The sequence below is a fragment of the Crocuta crocuta genome, unplaced genomic scaffold, assembly GCF_008692635.1.
Source record: "Crocuta crocuta isolate KB4526 unplaced genomic scaffold, BGI_CrCroc_1.0 scaffold433, whole genome shotgun sequence".
NCBI lineage: Eukaryota > Metazoa > Chordata > Mammalia > Carnivora > Hyaenidae > Crocuta > Crocuta crocuta.
In genome coordinates, this window is record NW_027530001.1 from 1,598,428 (window position 1) to 1,613,947 (window position 15,520).

Sequence of the window (15,520 nt, forward strand, 5' to 3'; positions counted from 1 at the left end):
GAGAGAGAGAATGGGGAAGGAGCAGAGAGAGCATCCCAAGCAGACTCCATGCTGTCAGTGTAGAGCCTGACGTGGGGCTTGAGGCTGGATCTCATGAACCGTGAGATCACGACCTGAGCATGACTGAGCCACTCAGGCTCCCCTGCCTGTAGAGGTTTTAAATTCCCAGTGGAACACACACTTTAGATAGGCAGTCTGAGTTCTAAATATGGCCAATTCCACAGGACACCTCCTATTTGGATAGAATGTTTAATTAAAAGGTTGGGGATGGAGGAGGGATTAAGACAGGCTGACGCATAAATAATTAGCCTTTTCATGCTTTTTTTTTTTAATTTTTATTTATTTCTAGGAGAGAGAGAGAGAGAGACAGCGTGAGCAGGGGAGAGTCAGAGAGAGAGGGAGACACAGACTCTGAAACAGGCTCCAGGCTCTGAGCTGGCAGTCAGCACAGAGCCCGATGCAGGGCTCGAACCCACGAACCGCGAGATCATGACCTAAGCGAAAGTTGGACGCTTAACCGACTAAGCCACGCAGGCGCCCCTCATGCTTCTTTTTTCCCTCCCAGGCCTTCCTCTGGGAGACTGGGCTACTGGTATTTGCAAATGGCAAAAAGAGAGTGGGGCTGAGAGCTGAAAGACTCTAAACTGGTGCTTCTCTTACTGTGCAGTTACCTTGCTGGTTTTGGAAGGCTATGGATATCAGTAATACTGGCTAAGGATATGAGATCACAACTGCCATGGTAGTCTTTGGGCATGGCTCAAATGTCAGGGCGTGAGAGATGGTCTAGAATGGTACAGTGTATAAAAGGAAGAAAGGCTTGAGCCGTCTAGGGATGAAACTGTCCAGATGGTGTTGATTACACATAGAATTGGAAAAAGGATGAAGGCTTTGCTTCAGGGACTCATCACACCATTCACATCACTGTGGAAAGAGAACGGCAATGCTGGTAAGGAAGGAACACCTCAGACACTGGGAGGGTCAGGGGTAGGCGAGGAACCACGAATTGCCCTTGCATTAAATATCTCTGGAAGAATGCAAGGAAAAGGTTGAAGATGGAAAGATGTTTTTACTCTTGCAACTACAGAATTTTGAACCCTGGGACTATTTTACATATTTTAAAACTATTAACAATTTAAAAATGAAAACAAAACTGGGCCTAAATCTGGAACTAAAATTTAAAAATTAACATTCCCAGCCATTAAGCTAGGGAACTCTCTAGTAAGGATCCAGAATATAAAAACAATATATTTAAATATAATAAAGCTAATAGATTGAATTGTAAAAACAAGTTAGATTTTCTTTTAACAGTGATCAACTCACAAATCCATACTATTTTCTAGTATAAAAGTGGTTTTAGGAATACATATGTACAAGAATAGGGCAGGCTGTTAAGTTAACTTTATTTTTATTTCATATAGCTGATCAAGTTACCAGACAAATATATTTTAATGTAACAAAAAGTTATCATTGATGTATATAATCTACAATGTAAATGATTTTAATAATTAATTTAGTATACCCAAAGACATTTGAATTTTATCCATTTTTGAAATGTAAAATACACAATTATAATACCCATACTACAGATCTTATAATTTTAAAGTTTTAGCTAAAACATGAGTCTCTGCAAATAAAAGCAAGAATTCTCCTATACCTAAGACAAATAAAATGTGTTTCTAATAAAGTGCCACTGGATAAGACAATGCCATTTCAACTACTTCCTTTTTGGAGAGGAGAACACAAGTACATAATCATAAGGAACTAGCCATTTTCACTATACTAGCATAGAGCTAGTAATGTGCATTGTAATTCGTAACAAGCACAAGAGTGCTCATTTATAGTAGGTATTAACCATAATAAAGAATTCCTTTCAAGAAAGATTACAATTAAGACTTATGACAAGCTGTACAGTCATCACTGAATATAGTTTGGTGTCCAGAGTTTTTAAAAAATACAATCTTGAACTAAGATGAACCTAAGTCTACCATTACCAAGAAATAGTTTTAGGGACTTCATATGAGTAAAAGAACCTCTCTCTCAATTGTAAAATAGGTTTCACTCAATTCTAAGGCGAGAGGAATAGTGGTGGTTGGTAAAGTTGACAAGTATGTTTCTAGCAGGTGAAAGAAAGCCTGATATACACTGCTTTAAGATGCATCTTTCACATAAGGAAAACATGCTAATTAGATGTAGATAGCACTTTTCAGGCACTTGACCTCACTTGGTAGTTAAGTTGATGTTCAGATGTATACTTAATGGAGAAACATTAAATTATATACAGACTTCAAGTCACATTCTCACAGAACATCTGTGTTCCATAAGCGAAATCCAAATGTTCCCTGCTAAAATCAAATAATGATGCCATATATCCACTTCAGAGAAAAAAAATTTAATAGATTAAAGTTAATAGATTGAATTTTCTCAATTTAAGGTTTTCCACAATAAATTTTTCATAAGCCTTTGTTGTCTATTTCTTGCCTGAATGCCAGGAGAAAAAAAGGCTTAAAAACTATAAAATATTATGCCTACGTAAAGTTAGAAAATTTTAAACTGTTGATCAGTTCAATATAACATACAGTTTATGGAAGTATGCTTACAGTTTGCTCTTACACTGCTTAAGAGCCACATTTTCTCATAGTAAATTTGTTTCTGGTTCATATTATAGAATTCAGTATGTAAACATTTTCATGTACCCAAAAGAGCATTATGAATTTTTGATCTGTTGTTCCTAGATATGTTTGAGAACCACTACATCTTTGTCTGGCTCTAAAAACTATCTTTGGGGTCCATGCCAAAGGAATGCTTTCAGATATATCATTAAGGTTTGGGTCCTAAAATAAGACTACCAAATTCTGTTCTATAATGAAAAATATATGGCAAGATTCTGGTATAGATGTTAACAATGTTCCCATTTTTTTTCTTTAATACTTAGCATATAGGTTAAGTATGTTGATGTTAAGGATTTTTTTATTTGCATGTTATCATTGTGTTACAATTTGGGAAAATTTGGCAATATACTTTCAGGCAGCTTTAAAATAATGCAACTTCAGCTCTTAGCACAAACAGCCCTGAGAACAATGCATTCAAATTACAGCTCAACTAGAAATAATCTAATTGAGAAACTTTAAAGTTACAAAAACAAATTCTGGAAAAGTTGTAAATTAAAAAAAAAAGTTACAACATTTGAGGCACTACCAGACTACAGTACTTTTAAGAGTTGAAAGGACTTTGTAAAAAGAACAAACATACAAAGCTGTGTGTGTGCATATGCACGCACTCCACATTGTGCTATAATGAAAAACTGTGTCCCCAAATTTTATAGCCTTAACATTTTATTGTAGCATCTCCTATTAAAGATACCATGCTCCGCTGCAGGAGAGTTTTGGTAATTGTTAACAAAGCGTTGGTACAGAATTTTGTACCATAAATGGTAACGGATTCAAGAGCTTGGTTAGCAACAATTTCAAGTGACAGACAGCCCTTGGAGGGGAGAATGGAACATCATAATTATGTTTATGATGCAAATACTAAGTCAAAGTAGCAATGATTTGATCTATTTCAGAGGGTATTCAACTTTGTAGTAGCAAATAAGGTATAACAAAGTCTTCACAGTAGAAATAAAATATGTTGCTCTAGAAAGAAACAAATATTCCACTTGTTAATACTGTATATAAATTGGTGAAATGCCTGCTGACAAAAATGGTGTATCATTGTATAATCTATCAACATTGACAGTCTACACTCTATACATGGTAACCTGTGATAGTTAACATTTGCTACAAAAAAGTACAACAAATACTAGGAATCAACTTTTAATATTTCTGATGTCAAAAAGAATGAAGTCACTGCTGTTCTATGTTAAAAAATATGTTCACCTGCTTCCTTTTAATACAATTTATAAAGCTTTACTAAATGAAATATTTTGTTCTAGAGAAACATGTACTGACTTATGTGAAAATAAACAGTCCCATATCTTTAAAATCTATACTTATAGTTATATATCAGAGGAGTATTTACACTTCATTATAGTACTTAAAATATTTATGCATAAATAGCTTTTGCCATTCAAAGTATGAAGATAGAGATGCATTATAATTTACATATGCTTACCTCACAGTTGAAATGTATTTATGTGAAGTTTGACAAGTTAGGAACAACAAGGGCATGCTAATCCAGAATTAATACAAAACCAGAACACTAGTATGGCTAGCTGGGGTCATATGGGTGACCAGCAAGCAGCACAGATTGAGAACTTTCTGGAATTCCTGTGGACAACAATGCCAACCAGTAACAAGTAAAACACACAGAACAGACTACTAAAAAACTAGAGCAGTATGTAGTAGGTACTTAAATGGAATACTGGAAAGAATTTAGCCTAATGCCTAGTTGTGCTTCAGATGGGCAAAAGCTAGGATGTTACACTAAAATGGTTACCTATAACCTCTATATTTCTTGTGCTTTAGAATTCTCCTTGCATTTCTCTTAAAGTATCTTGTTTTCTTCTCCAGATGGGTTTGCTGAGACCAATACAAGATTTAAAAATGTGCACAGATTAAGTAACTACACCTTTGGGATCTCCTGTTCCTAATACTATTTTTAGTTGCTGATTAGATTAGTTACAACATCATATATGTTTTCCTCTAGATGATAGGAACAAAGGCCTTTCAGAGGTCAAGGTATGATGAGAAAGGTCTGGTAATCAGTCTTAGAGAATGATTACTGAAGTAGTGATTTTGTTCTAAGTTTAATTTCAATATAATGATTGTTACTAAGTCTAAGGTCCTTGCACATCCTGTGATGCTGTCTAGAATCCTGGAAATAAGATATACGAAGAGAAATGTAGCTGAGTCACCTAAAACACTCTTTTAAATTATTCAGTTTGTAGAAATCTTTCCTACTTATGTTTCACACCAGTAACTGAATTAAGTACATAACAATCAGAAAAAAAATATGTACTTCTTAAAAATAAGAAAAATAATAATTATCACAGAAACTAACTCTTGTTCCACAATACAGTTTCACTTCACTTTAGAAAAAGTATACATAAATTTAACAAATATTCCAAATCAATTTAAAGAATTTCCAGTTTTGCTGGACAACTAAATATCTTAATGTCAAAAAAATGTACTTAAAAATGGTTGGAAAGGAGGGACTACTATAAATACCAACAATTTATTCAACATATTGATAAAAAGCACTGCATAGTATCCTATAATAAAGCAGGGCACTCCTTCAAATACAGAGAGAGAACAAAGGGAAAATGTGAAAACATAACTAGAAAGAAACTTTCTATCTTTATGCCAATTACACAGGCCTCAATTAAGAACCTATAGCTTTAACCAGTCCCCTTTGCCACTGCCCCCTGTAGACTCCTCCTCCTTTACAATTTGACTTGCTAATAACAGTTAATCAACATAGTTACAATGCCTGTCAGCTATGAGCAGGTAGCAAAATCACTAGGAATAAGGTTATATCATTTCCAACAATTTGGCAAAGGAAAGTATGACTGAGGTAATACAAGTAGCTGCACATGCCTACTAAGAAAACTGACACCTTTTGATAACATGATTTTTGTTTAAGGATTTGTGCTTGCCACACACAAGCTGAAACTCTATAATCAACTTATTCTATATTAAGTCTGAAATTAACGCAGAACAACTCAACATAAATGTGGTACTTCGATACCACTAGATGCTACATTGTCTGATTTAAAACCCTGGTTTATCTATCAACTAAAATTCAGGAATGATTTGCTCAGACAAATCATATCCGCTGAAGTCATCTATTTCTTGTACTCACTGAAAACCACAGGAAAGTTATAGGAAAGACACCTACAAAATTAAAAAAAAAAAAAGAATTACACATCTTGATGATTTTAAATTACCAACTGCCTGGAAAACTAATGGGCACAATTTCAAAACAATGTAAAAAAAATGAGGTTGCTTATGAAGGCCATAGCTTTGGTGACAACTTAGACCCAAACTTTAGATCTGTGGTTGATCCAGACCTAACATTCTGCTTGTGCCTGATGTTCCCATTTACTTGCAGGGCTTTATGGCTACAGCATATTCTTCGCTCATTGCACACATAACAGACACCTAGAAGGAAAAAAATTGCAGGCAAAAAGTTATTCAGAAGGCAATACATACATAAGATATGTTATTATATACTGGATAGTTGTGGATATTTTATACATTCTGACTTTGGAAAGAGGTATTCCAAAACGAGATAATCTACTTTCTCTATAGGTTTCCAAAGTAAAATTTCTCAAATTGTGGTTTTTAAGATGACTTCCAGGGAGCAGGGATAATAAGAGCTATGAATGTCTCAATACTTATTAGATGTTATACTTCTGAGAGTCACAGCAAAGACAAAGAGTAAATCACCTTCAGATTTTAGTATTCCCATACCATCCTTTCTCATCTTTAATGGCTCAGTTGCTATTCTTCAATACACATTTGGGGTTGGCAGTGTCTGCTTAGCAAAAAGTGAACTTTGATACCTTCTTTGGTAAACGATCTCTAAGGGTATCATGGGAAACCTGTCTCACGGAGATCATTTTCAATTTTAGCAGTATATAAAAACTATATTTCATATTTGGCATTTTTTGCTAACTAGTTTAGGCCACAGTTTTTATAAAAAGCAATCTCTCCTTGGGTCTTTACCTGTACATCTTCACCTGCATTGTATTTTCCTTCTATTTCTTTACCTAGTTCACCTTCTGGGAGCTTAAGATCCTCACGAACTTCACCGGTTTCTGTCAGCAGGGATAAGTAACCATCTTGAATACATATCAGCTATTAAAAGAAATAATACAATTTGCAGTGATTAGACTATATCACTCTTTGTAATATTTACATAGTTAAGATACAATCCACATTAATTTGTACACATACACAACAATACATTAATATATTCTGATAGCTTAAAAATGCTAAACATACAAAAGCATAAAAGAGTAATAGACTAAAAGTATAAGTTCAGTCCTTTCTGAACACCACCTTCCCCCAACTCTCTATCTATATAGTATGCCCTGAAGCATTTATGTGTATGTGCACAATACAAACATAGTTGCTTTAGAAAAAATAAATGAGAATCCAAGGCGATTCCGTCTCCAAGTGACCTGTTCATGCCCCTCTTCAGGAAATTAGTAACTTAGAATAAAATCTGACATGCCTTAGGTTGTTGGGGAGAATGGGATGTTTGTTTCCTTTGCCTTCCTTTGGCTGCCTATACACATACTTCAATCCTTTCTGGTTAGTTTGAGTCTTCTCATTCCCATGATGAAGTTGTCCTCTCCCTTGACCTAGGCCAGAGGCATTGATGTGCAGCAAGTTTCTTTAGTCATCAACTATAACCTTCCCACCAACAGGGAAAACTATCCATATAATTGGTCCTCGTGGACGATTTGGCCATAAGGGTGTGGCCATTAACATGGTGACAGAGAAGACAAGAGAACTCTTCGAGATATTGAGACCTTTCCACAAATCTTCAATTGAGAAGATGCTAGTCATTGTTGCCGACCTCATCTGAAGGGCTGTCCTGTTACCTAGCCCTATCCAGGATTCAGGCCCTGGGGGGTTGAAGAGGAGCAGGAGTGAGGAGGGAAGGGAGCCATGGGATGGACATCTTGTCAGTTTTTTTTCTTTTCTTGGAATGTCACTTTTTGTATCAAAAGAAAAAACATAAATGGGATGTCACAGGTATTTTTCAGCAAGTTGTTTTCACTTAACAATGTCTTAGAAATCTTTCCAAATTGGAAACTATAGGCCTACCTCAGTCTCTAACTACTTCACAACTGCATAAACAGATTGTAACTGATTTAACTGTTTTCCTGTTAATGGGCATAAAGTTAATTTTAGTTTTCCATGATTATAATGTGTTTTATAATTTGATTATGAACAAAATTCTGTAGAAAACTTTTGGTGTCCAGTTTACTACTACATTAGATTTTTTTTTCAAGACAAACATTTGCTTGTTGACAACATTAATGAGACAAACCCAGTTTAAACTACAAAAAGACACAGTTTTGATATCACTGATTTTTTTTTATTATAGGAATGAGGACACAGCCACTCTGTACTCATTTATTCTAAAAGCATATACACCGTCAGTATGTCTAAGATTTTTTTAAAAAATTTATTTAAATTTTAGTTAATATATAGTGTAGTATTGGTTTCAAGAGTAGAATTCAGTGATTTATCACTTAAATACAACATCCAGTGCTCATCACAACAAGGGCCCTCTTTAATGCCCATCACCTATCCAGCCCATCTCCCACCCCCTTCCATCAATCCTCAGTCTCTTCTCTCCCCACTGCCTTACCATCTGTTTTGTTTCTTAAATTCCACATGTGAGTGACTACTGATGGGAATGCAAACTGGTATAGTCACTTCCACTCTGGAGAACAGTATGGAGGCTCCTCAAAAAACCAAAAATAGAACTGCCCTACCATCCAGCAACAAGTGCCTAGGCTTCTAACAGATTTTACGAAAGGCAATTGTTCAGAAATACCAGATGCTAACATTGACAAACACAAAAAGAGTAGAAGATACAGTCCTTACTCCCCTTTACTGTTGTAACACAAACATACCATAGTCTTTACTCCCCTTTACTGCTGTAACACAAACATACCATAGAGGTAGATTTCAAAGCTCCTCTCTATGGCACTACCAGATCTGGCTCTGGCTTCCCACAGATATCTCACCAGGAGATTTCAGCTTTTACACATGCCTAAAATCTCAAAAACAAAAAATCATCCTGAAAGCAACCACAAATACTTTTAATTCATCTTTACATCACTCAAACATTTATGAGGTGGTTGGCAGAGAAGTGGGAAACGAGGTTGAGGCAGAAGTGTAGTTCTTTTTGATTGTACCAATCTTTGTATGCACTACAAAGTGATCACCAGAATAAATCTAGTTACCATCCATCACCATACAATTGATCTCCTTTACCCATTTCACTCATTCCCCAATCCCCTTCATCTCTAATAACCAATCACCAATATGCTCTGTAAGTTTTGTTTTGTTTTTGTTCATTTGTATTTTACACTTTACATGTAAGTATTTCTCTTTTTCTCTGGGACTTATTTCACTTAGCATAACACTTCAAGTTCCTTCTAGGTTGTTGCAAATGTCAACATCTCCTTTTTTTATGACAGAGTAGTAGTCAGTTGTATGTGTGTATATATATATATACATCTTCTGTATCCATTTATCCATTAATGGACATTTAGGCTGTTTCCATACCTTGGCTATTGTAAATGATACTGCAATGAACATCTAGGTGCATATAGCTTTTGAACTTAAGTGTTTTCATACCCAGAAGTGGTATAGCTGGATCATATGGTAGTTCTACTTTTACTTTTTGAGAAACCTCCATACTGTTTTCCATAGTGGCTATACCAATTTAAATTCCCACAAAGAGTCCAAGAAGTTCCTTTCTCTCCAGATCTTTTCCAATACTTGTTACTTATTGTCTTTTTGATAATAACTATTCTAACAGGTATGAGGTGATATCTCATTGTGGTTTTCATTTGAAGTTCCCTGTTAATTAGTGGTGTTGAATATCTTCTCAGGTACTTGTTGGCCATCTGTGTATCTTCTTTGGAAAAATTTGTTTTGATCCTCTGCCTATATTTAAATCAAATTACTTGGTTTTTTTGGTTTGTTTATTCTTTGCTATTGAGGTGTTTATGTTTTGGACATTAACCCCTTATCAGGTATATGATTTCCAAATATTTTCTCCCATTCAGTAGACTGCCTTTTCATCTTGTTGGTTTCCTTTGCTATACAGAAGCTTTTTAGTTTGATGTAGTCAAACTCATTTATTTTTGCTTTTGCTGCCTTTTCTTTTGGTGTCAGATCCAAAAATTTAATGCCAAGACCAATGTCAAGAAGCTTACCACAAATGTTTTCTTCTAGTTTCGTGGTTTCAGGTCTTATACTCAAGTCTTTAACCAATTTTGAATTAATTTTTGTGTATGGTGTAAGATAATCTAGTTTCATTCTTTTGCATGTGGTTGTCTAGTTTGCTCAACATCATTTACTGTATAATTCTAAACAGCCACAGGCTTATAAGGCAGATCTTTCTGACTTTGGCTTTTAGCAATTCCCCTACGTAGAACTTGTCTATTTCGTGAATTAAAAGGTTCCACTGCCATTAGTGACTGAAACATAAAAGGCAAATAATAATACTGGATACTTTGATATTTATTTATATAATGGTGGTATTTTATTTTTATTTAAAAAATGTTTTTAAAATGTTTTTTATTCATTTCTGAGAGAGAGGCAGCGTGAGCAGGGGAGGATCAGAGATGGAGACACAGAATCCGAAGACAGGCTCCAGACTCTGAGCTTGCTGTCAGCACAGAGCCCGACGCAGGGCTCAAACTCACGAACCGTGAGATCATGACCAGGGACGAAGTCGGATGCTTAACCGACTGAGCCACCCAGGTGTCCCTAGTATTTTATTTTTAAAGAGTTAAGAATTCATTAGTTAAACTGTGGGATGAAATATAAAGCATTTCAAATAAAATATGTATCGACATAAAATATCTCATAAAACAACATATTTTAAAAAGTAAACATCTTATTAAAATAAATTACTATATAAAATAAAATTAAAATTTTCAAAAATAAAACTGTAGCAAAACAAAATTTAATAATGAAAATTATTTGATCTTCTTACATAAATTACTTAAAAATCTTCAGATACACAGTAAATTTACAAAAATATGTCAAAATCCCCTATCTTTTCCCTAGATTCACCCATTGTTAACATTTAACCACATGTACATTTTTTCTTTCTGTATGTAGGAATACATAAAACACATATAATACACATTCTTGTTCTTTCCTTCTTTTTACTAACGATTTGAGAGTATGTGTCAAACATCATGACTCTTTAGCAATAAATACTTTAGTGTGTTTTCCTAAGAAAGACAAATTCTTATATAACCAACTTATTTTTTAAAATTAGGAAATGTAATATTGCTAAAATATTATTTAATATATAGCCCATATTCAAATTTACCAATTGTTCCAGTATTGTCTTTCATAGAAGCTATTTCCTTCCAACTCCAGGTTCATACCTTGTACATATTTGGCAAGGATATGTGCATGAAGACCACCACAGCACAATAAATATAACTGAAAAGGCTCACAGAGCTAACTTTTTTAAATGAACAGAAATAAGTATTATATGGTGACTTGATAAAAGGAGTATGATCACTGAGTACTTACTATGCAAGCTGCTGTTCTAAGTTATTAACTAATTAAACCTCACAATGATCCCATGAGGAGTTTATTATTCTTATCTTCATTTTATAAATAACGAAAAAAGGCAAGAGGTTAAGAAACTTGCCAACTGAAGTGTTACAGTAAGGATTTGGACCCAGCCTGTCTGGCGTGAGTCATTGTCTTATCCATGATACAGTATAGACTACCTACCATGCACTAGGATGAAGAAAGTGAAGCACTTGTTCTGAGTGCAGAATTTAAGGTGGCACCAAAACACCTCATCAGTGATCACATATTTTAAAGCTAAAATTAATGCAAAAATTTCACGATGAACAAAGTATAAAAATTTTAAATAAAGACAAAAATTGAAATAGCGATTTTTCCTTTTGCCTTAGACTGCTATGTGGCTGGACATTGTTAGTAGTCTTTTTATTTAAAATTTTGTGATTTAGGGGTGCCTACGTGGCTTATTCAGTTAAGTGTCCCACTTCCAATTTCTGCTCAGGTCATGATCTCATGGCTCAGGGATAGACCTGAGTCGGGCTCTGCGCTGACATCACGGAGCCTGCTTGGGATTCCCTCTTTCTCTCTCTCTCTCTCTCTCTCTCAAAATAAATAAAGTTAAAAAAAATTTGTGCTCTCGGCAAGGGCCTCACTTAGCTCATTCCCCTTACCCTAGTTTGGGCCCTGCTGTATCCTCAAATAAAACCCAAACCAAATATTTCCTTTATGTTAAATCTGGAGCTCCAACCAATGATTGACTCATTTTTAAAAATATTTATTTTTGAGAGAGAAAGAGAGAGATCATGCATGCATGGGGGAGGGGCAGAGAAGGGAGAGAACCCTCTCCGATTCATTAGCACAGAGCCTGGACAGTAAGATCATGACCTGAGCCAAAATCAAGAGTCAGATGCTTAACCGACTGAAAGGACTTAAAAGAAAAATTTGGTTTGGGTTTTATTTGGGGATACAGCAGGGCCTAGACTAGGGTAAGAGGAACAAGGCAAGTGAGGCCTTTGCCTAGAGCACATTTTTTACAATTAGTCAATCACCTAGGCACCCCAATGATTGACTAATCTGATCATGGTAGTAATTATATGAATTACTGATACTATCTTTCTGAAACACTCAAAGGCAAAAGCATTCTATATTGAATGCATATTAATGTATATAATGAATATTGAATATTCAAAGCATTCACATGTTAAGGATGAAAACAGAAATCCATTTTTGGCAAAAGAAAAGTCTATGCTTAGCCTTAGCTGCACTATCCTTACTTCAATGAATAATCACATATGCATTTAACAAATGTTTATTGAGCACCCACTATATGCCATGTCTAAATTAGGTGCTCCAAGCAAAATGGAATGATTAAATGGAATTTTTATACAGGAAAAGGGGGAGCAGAAAAGGACTACTTTTTGGTATATATCTACTTATGAGGTAATTATCGTATACATTTTCTCATTTAACCCTCACATTCTCCTTCCTTTGAAGACTGAGGCTCAGAGAGATTATATAATTTGTCCAAGGTCGTCCAGCTAGAAAGTGGCGGAACTAGATCCAAACCCAAATTTGCCTGACTAAAAACAAACAAACCCATATGCTATTATTATAATAAGACAATTCAAATGTTTACAAAGACTCCAAAGCAACCTAGAAAACATTTATAAATGGGAAAGTAAAAATATAAAACTTACTACATTAAAACTATGTAAAAATACATTACATGGGAACAAAGAATAAAAGGAAATCATATGGGAATTGCAGTGGATGGTAACATGCTCTAAAAATTATATAATACAATAAAAGATATAGCAAGAAGTCAGTTTAAAATGAATTTAAAAAATCTAGGTATCACACTTGTAGTTTTCACCGTGTAAAATATAACAGAAAAGAGTACGATATATGGTATGCTTGTCACTGAGATTGAAGACTTACTTTAGTTATGATTAATCTGAGCAACCACATCCTATGAGGTCAATAGTTTGGTTACCATCAGTTCTCCCAAACCAACGAAATGTTTTCATTACACACGACCTATCCAAATGTATAATTGAAACTAAACTTGGAAGTTTATACCTATAATTTAACAAAAGGTCATGGCATGGTCACTGAATGTAAATAAAACAATTACATAGTTTTGTATTTTCTTTACTATATCCAGTGGCCATGTACCTTATGTTTTATATTAATGGCTTTCGACTAACTTCTGTATTTAAGAATACCAAATTCTGACTCACATTCATTAATACACAAACTTGGTTGGTGGAATATGAATTCCAATGACTCTGTGAAAGTCTTAGGTTTGAGAAGTGAAAAGAAATAAAATACCTGGGAGAGAGTCATCTACATTTGAAATGTTACGAAAAAGAGAATAGCAGTTTTACTAAACATTGGACTTATTCAATCACAAAATGCAGTCACTTGATCTGAGAAACAATAAGACATGTTCAACTTTTCAAAAATTCAAAATGTTAAAAAAAATAGCAAATTAACAGTAAATATAGACAAGTTACAAGTATTAAATATCACTATTTTTTCCTTTTTTTTTTAGGATAAGTGGTGCCTAATATTTAGTTAGAAAAACCTATAAAACTACTCCCAGGTTTTGTTAAATTACAGTTGATAGTAGAATGTATTTGCACTTTAAGAAATAAGCAGCATTTTACAGGAAATTAGTACTCACTTGATAATCATTTCTCTTAATATTTGGAACATCCATGTTGTGAGTAGAGGGACAAATATCTTCATATTTTTTGCCCGTGAAAATATCAATTCCAACAAGGTGAACCTAACAGAAAAGGGAGAACAGGAAACCTGTTTAATCTTTGCCAAGTATATCACTCATTACATACACAAGAGCACAATACCAAAGCTGATTATGACAGATTCTTTCTCCTTCCAAGGTCATCTAATTTTATTTTCTAAAAAAAGAAAAAAAAAATGTAGTGGTCACTGAACTGAGAAGCAGTGAACCAAACTAAACAGTTTCACGACATATCCAGACCCAATATCATATATAGCTCAGTAATTCAATTATAAGAGTGCATAAGAGAAATGAAGTTATGTTAGAACAGGTTTTCTCATCTGAATAGATATTCTAAGTCACTAGGATTGCAGGAAAGTTTCATTTCCCAGTTAATGAAATATTATAAGGGCCAAATAAAGAAACGCTATATTTCAGTATCTAAAGCAGTAGCTGGTCACTCAGTAATTGCAGGAAGAAAAAATTGTGATTTTTACAAAGTTATAAATATGGAAATCTCATGTTCCGCACTGTAATAAAAATGATCAAAGCCCCAACGCAAAGAGAGACCTGGAAGGGCACTTACCTTGGCATGACCGTGCTTTCCAGTTTTGGAAGTTGACATCTCCACTATTTTGCATGGTCGTCCTTTGAGAACCACGAAGCCGTTTTTGCGCAGGGCCGAGCACTGCATTGGGTAAGTGCTGGAAGCCCCAGCATCTCCAGTAGTGAAATCAATTTCATCCGCCATGGTGGGCTGGGGAGATGCTAGCTTTTCCCGGGGAACTACGCAAAAAGTTTGTGTTTGCTTTTTAACAACGGGAACGCAGGCAGGGAAACATCACATTTTGGACAGGTTACGTACCAAACATCATGGATCTATCATTTTTTCATTTATAGAACACCCACCCAAGAATAGGGGGCACTTTCTAACTCCGGCCTCTACAAACTTTTCCATCCATTGGTGGGGAGGTAGGGAGGGAGGTCGCAGATGAGCTCCTAGGAGGTGGGGGACACCCGCCCTGGGCACTCACCGGCGCGGGGAGCAGCAAATCTCGGCCCCCATCGTCCCACCGCAGGAGAAGCCGGCGACCTTCCCGCACCGCGCCGCACCACCCGGCCCTCCGCCGCCGCCCTTATCCCCACTGCGGGGGACCCAGCCCAGGCCGCACATCCGCGAGAAGGATGGGGATAACAGGACTCGGCAAACAGCACCTCGCCCTCAGGCAGCCGGCGTGCACCCCGCCCTCCAGCCTGCGGCGCCGTCGCCCCGGCCTCTCAGGCGCCCCCTTGTCCTGCCGGCATCCCCGGCCCGGCCCGGCCCCGCAAGGGCCTGAGCCCTGGCGGGTCCCGCGCTCTCCTCGGTTCCCCCATCCATCCTTCCTCCTTCCCTCGTTCTGGACTCGGCTCCGGTCGCCTCCTCCGGCCCTGCCTCGCTCCGGTCCCGGCCCTACCAGCTTTTCCCCATGTCTTCACCTTTCAGCAGGGAAAGCGCTTTCGCCTGCGCACCGGCGCCGGTCCCCTACAG

At 36.2% G+C, this 15,520-nt stretch overlaps 1 protein-coding gene and 1 non-coding gene across 3 annotated transcripts; one reads left to right on the forward strand and one right to left on the reverse strand.

Moving 5' to 3' along the window:
• Nucleotides 1–5,021: 5,021 nt before the first annotated feature.
• Nucleotides 5,022–15,514, reverse strand: EIF5A2 (eukaryotic translation initiation factor 5A2). 2 transcript variants are annotated; one of them, XM_077763671.1, is made up of 5 exons: nucleotides 15,469–15,514; nucleotides 14,579–14,778; nucleotides 13,933–14,037; nucleotides 6,710–6,797; nucleotides 5,022–6,098 (listed from the first exon to the last, which is right to left on the reverse strand). In XM_077763671.1, exons 2-5 carry the CDS (start codon nucleotides 14,741–14,743, stop codon nucleotides 5,944–5,946), a joined length of 513 nt encoding a protein of 170 aa, XP_077619797.1. In that variant the 5' UTR covers nucleotides 14,744–14,778; nucleotides 15,469–15,514; the 3' UTR covers nucleotides 5,022–5,943. The 2 variants fall into 2 exon arrangements, with proteins under 2 accessions (XP_077619797.1, XP_077619798.1); XM_077763672.1 differs by having other exon boundaries at nucleotides 5,968–6,098; nucleotides 6,666–6,797.
• On the forward strand, nucleotides 7,096–7,238 carry LOC144231252 (small nucleolar RNA SNORA67). The gene has a single exon (XR_013335021.1). It is a non-coding gene; the product is annotated as a small nucleolar RNA SNORA67 (small nucleolar RNA).
• Nucleotides 15,515–15,520: the final 6 nt, after the last annotated feature.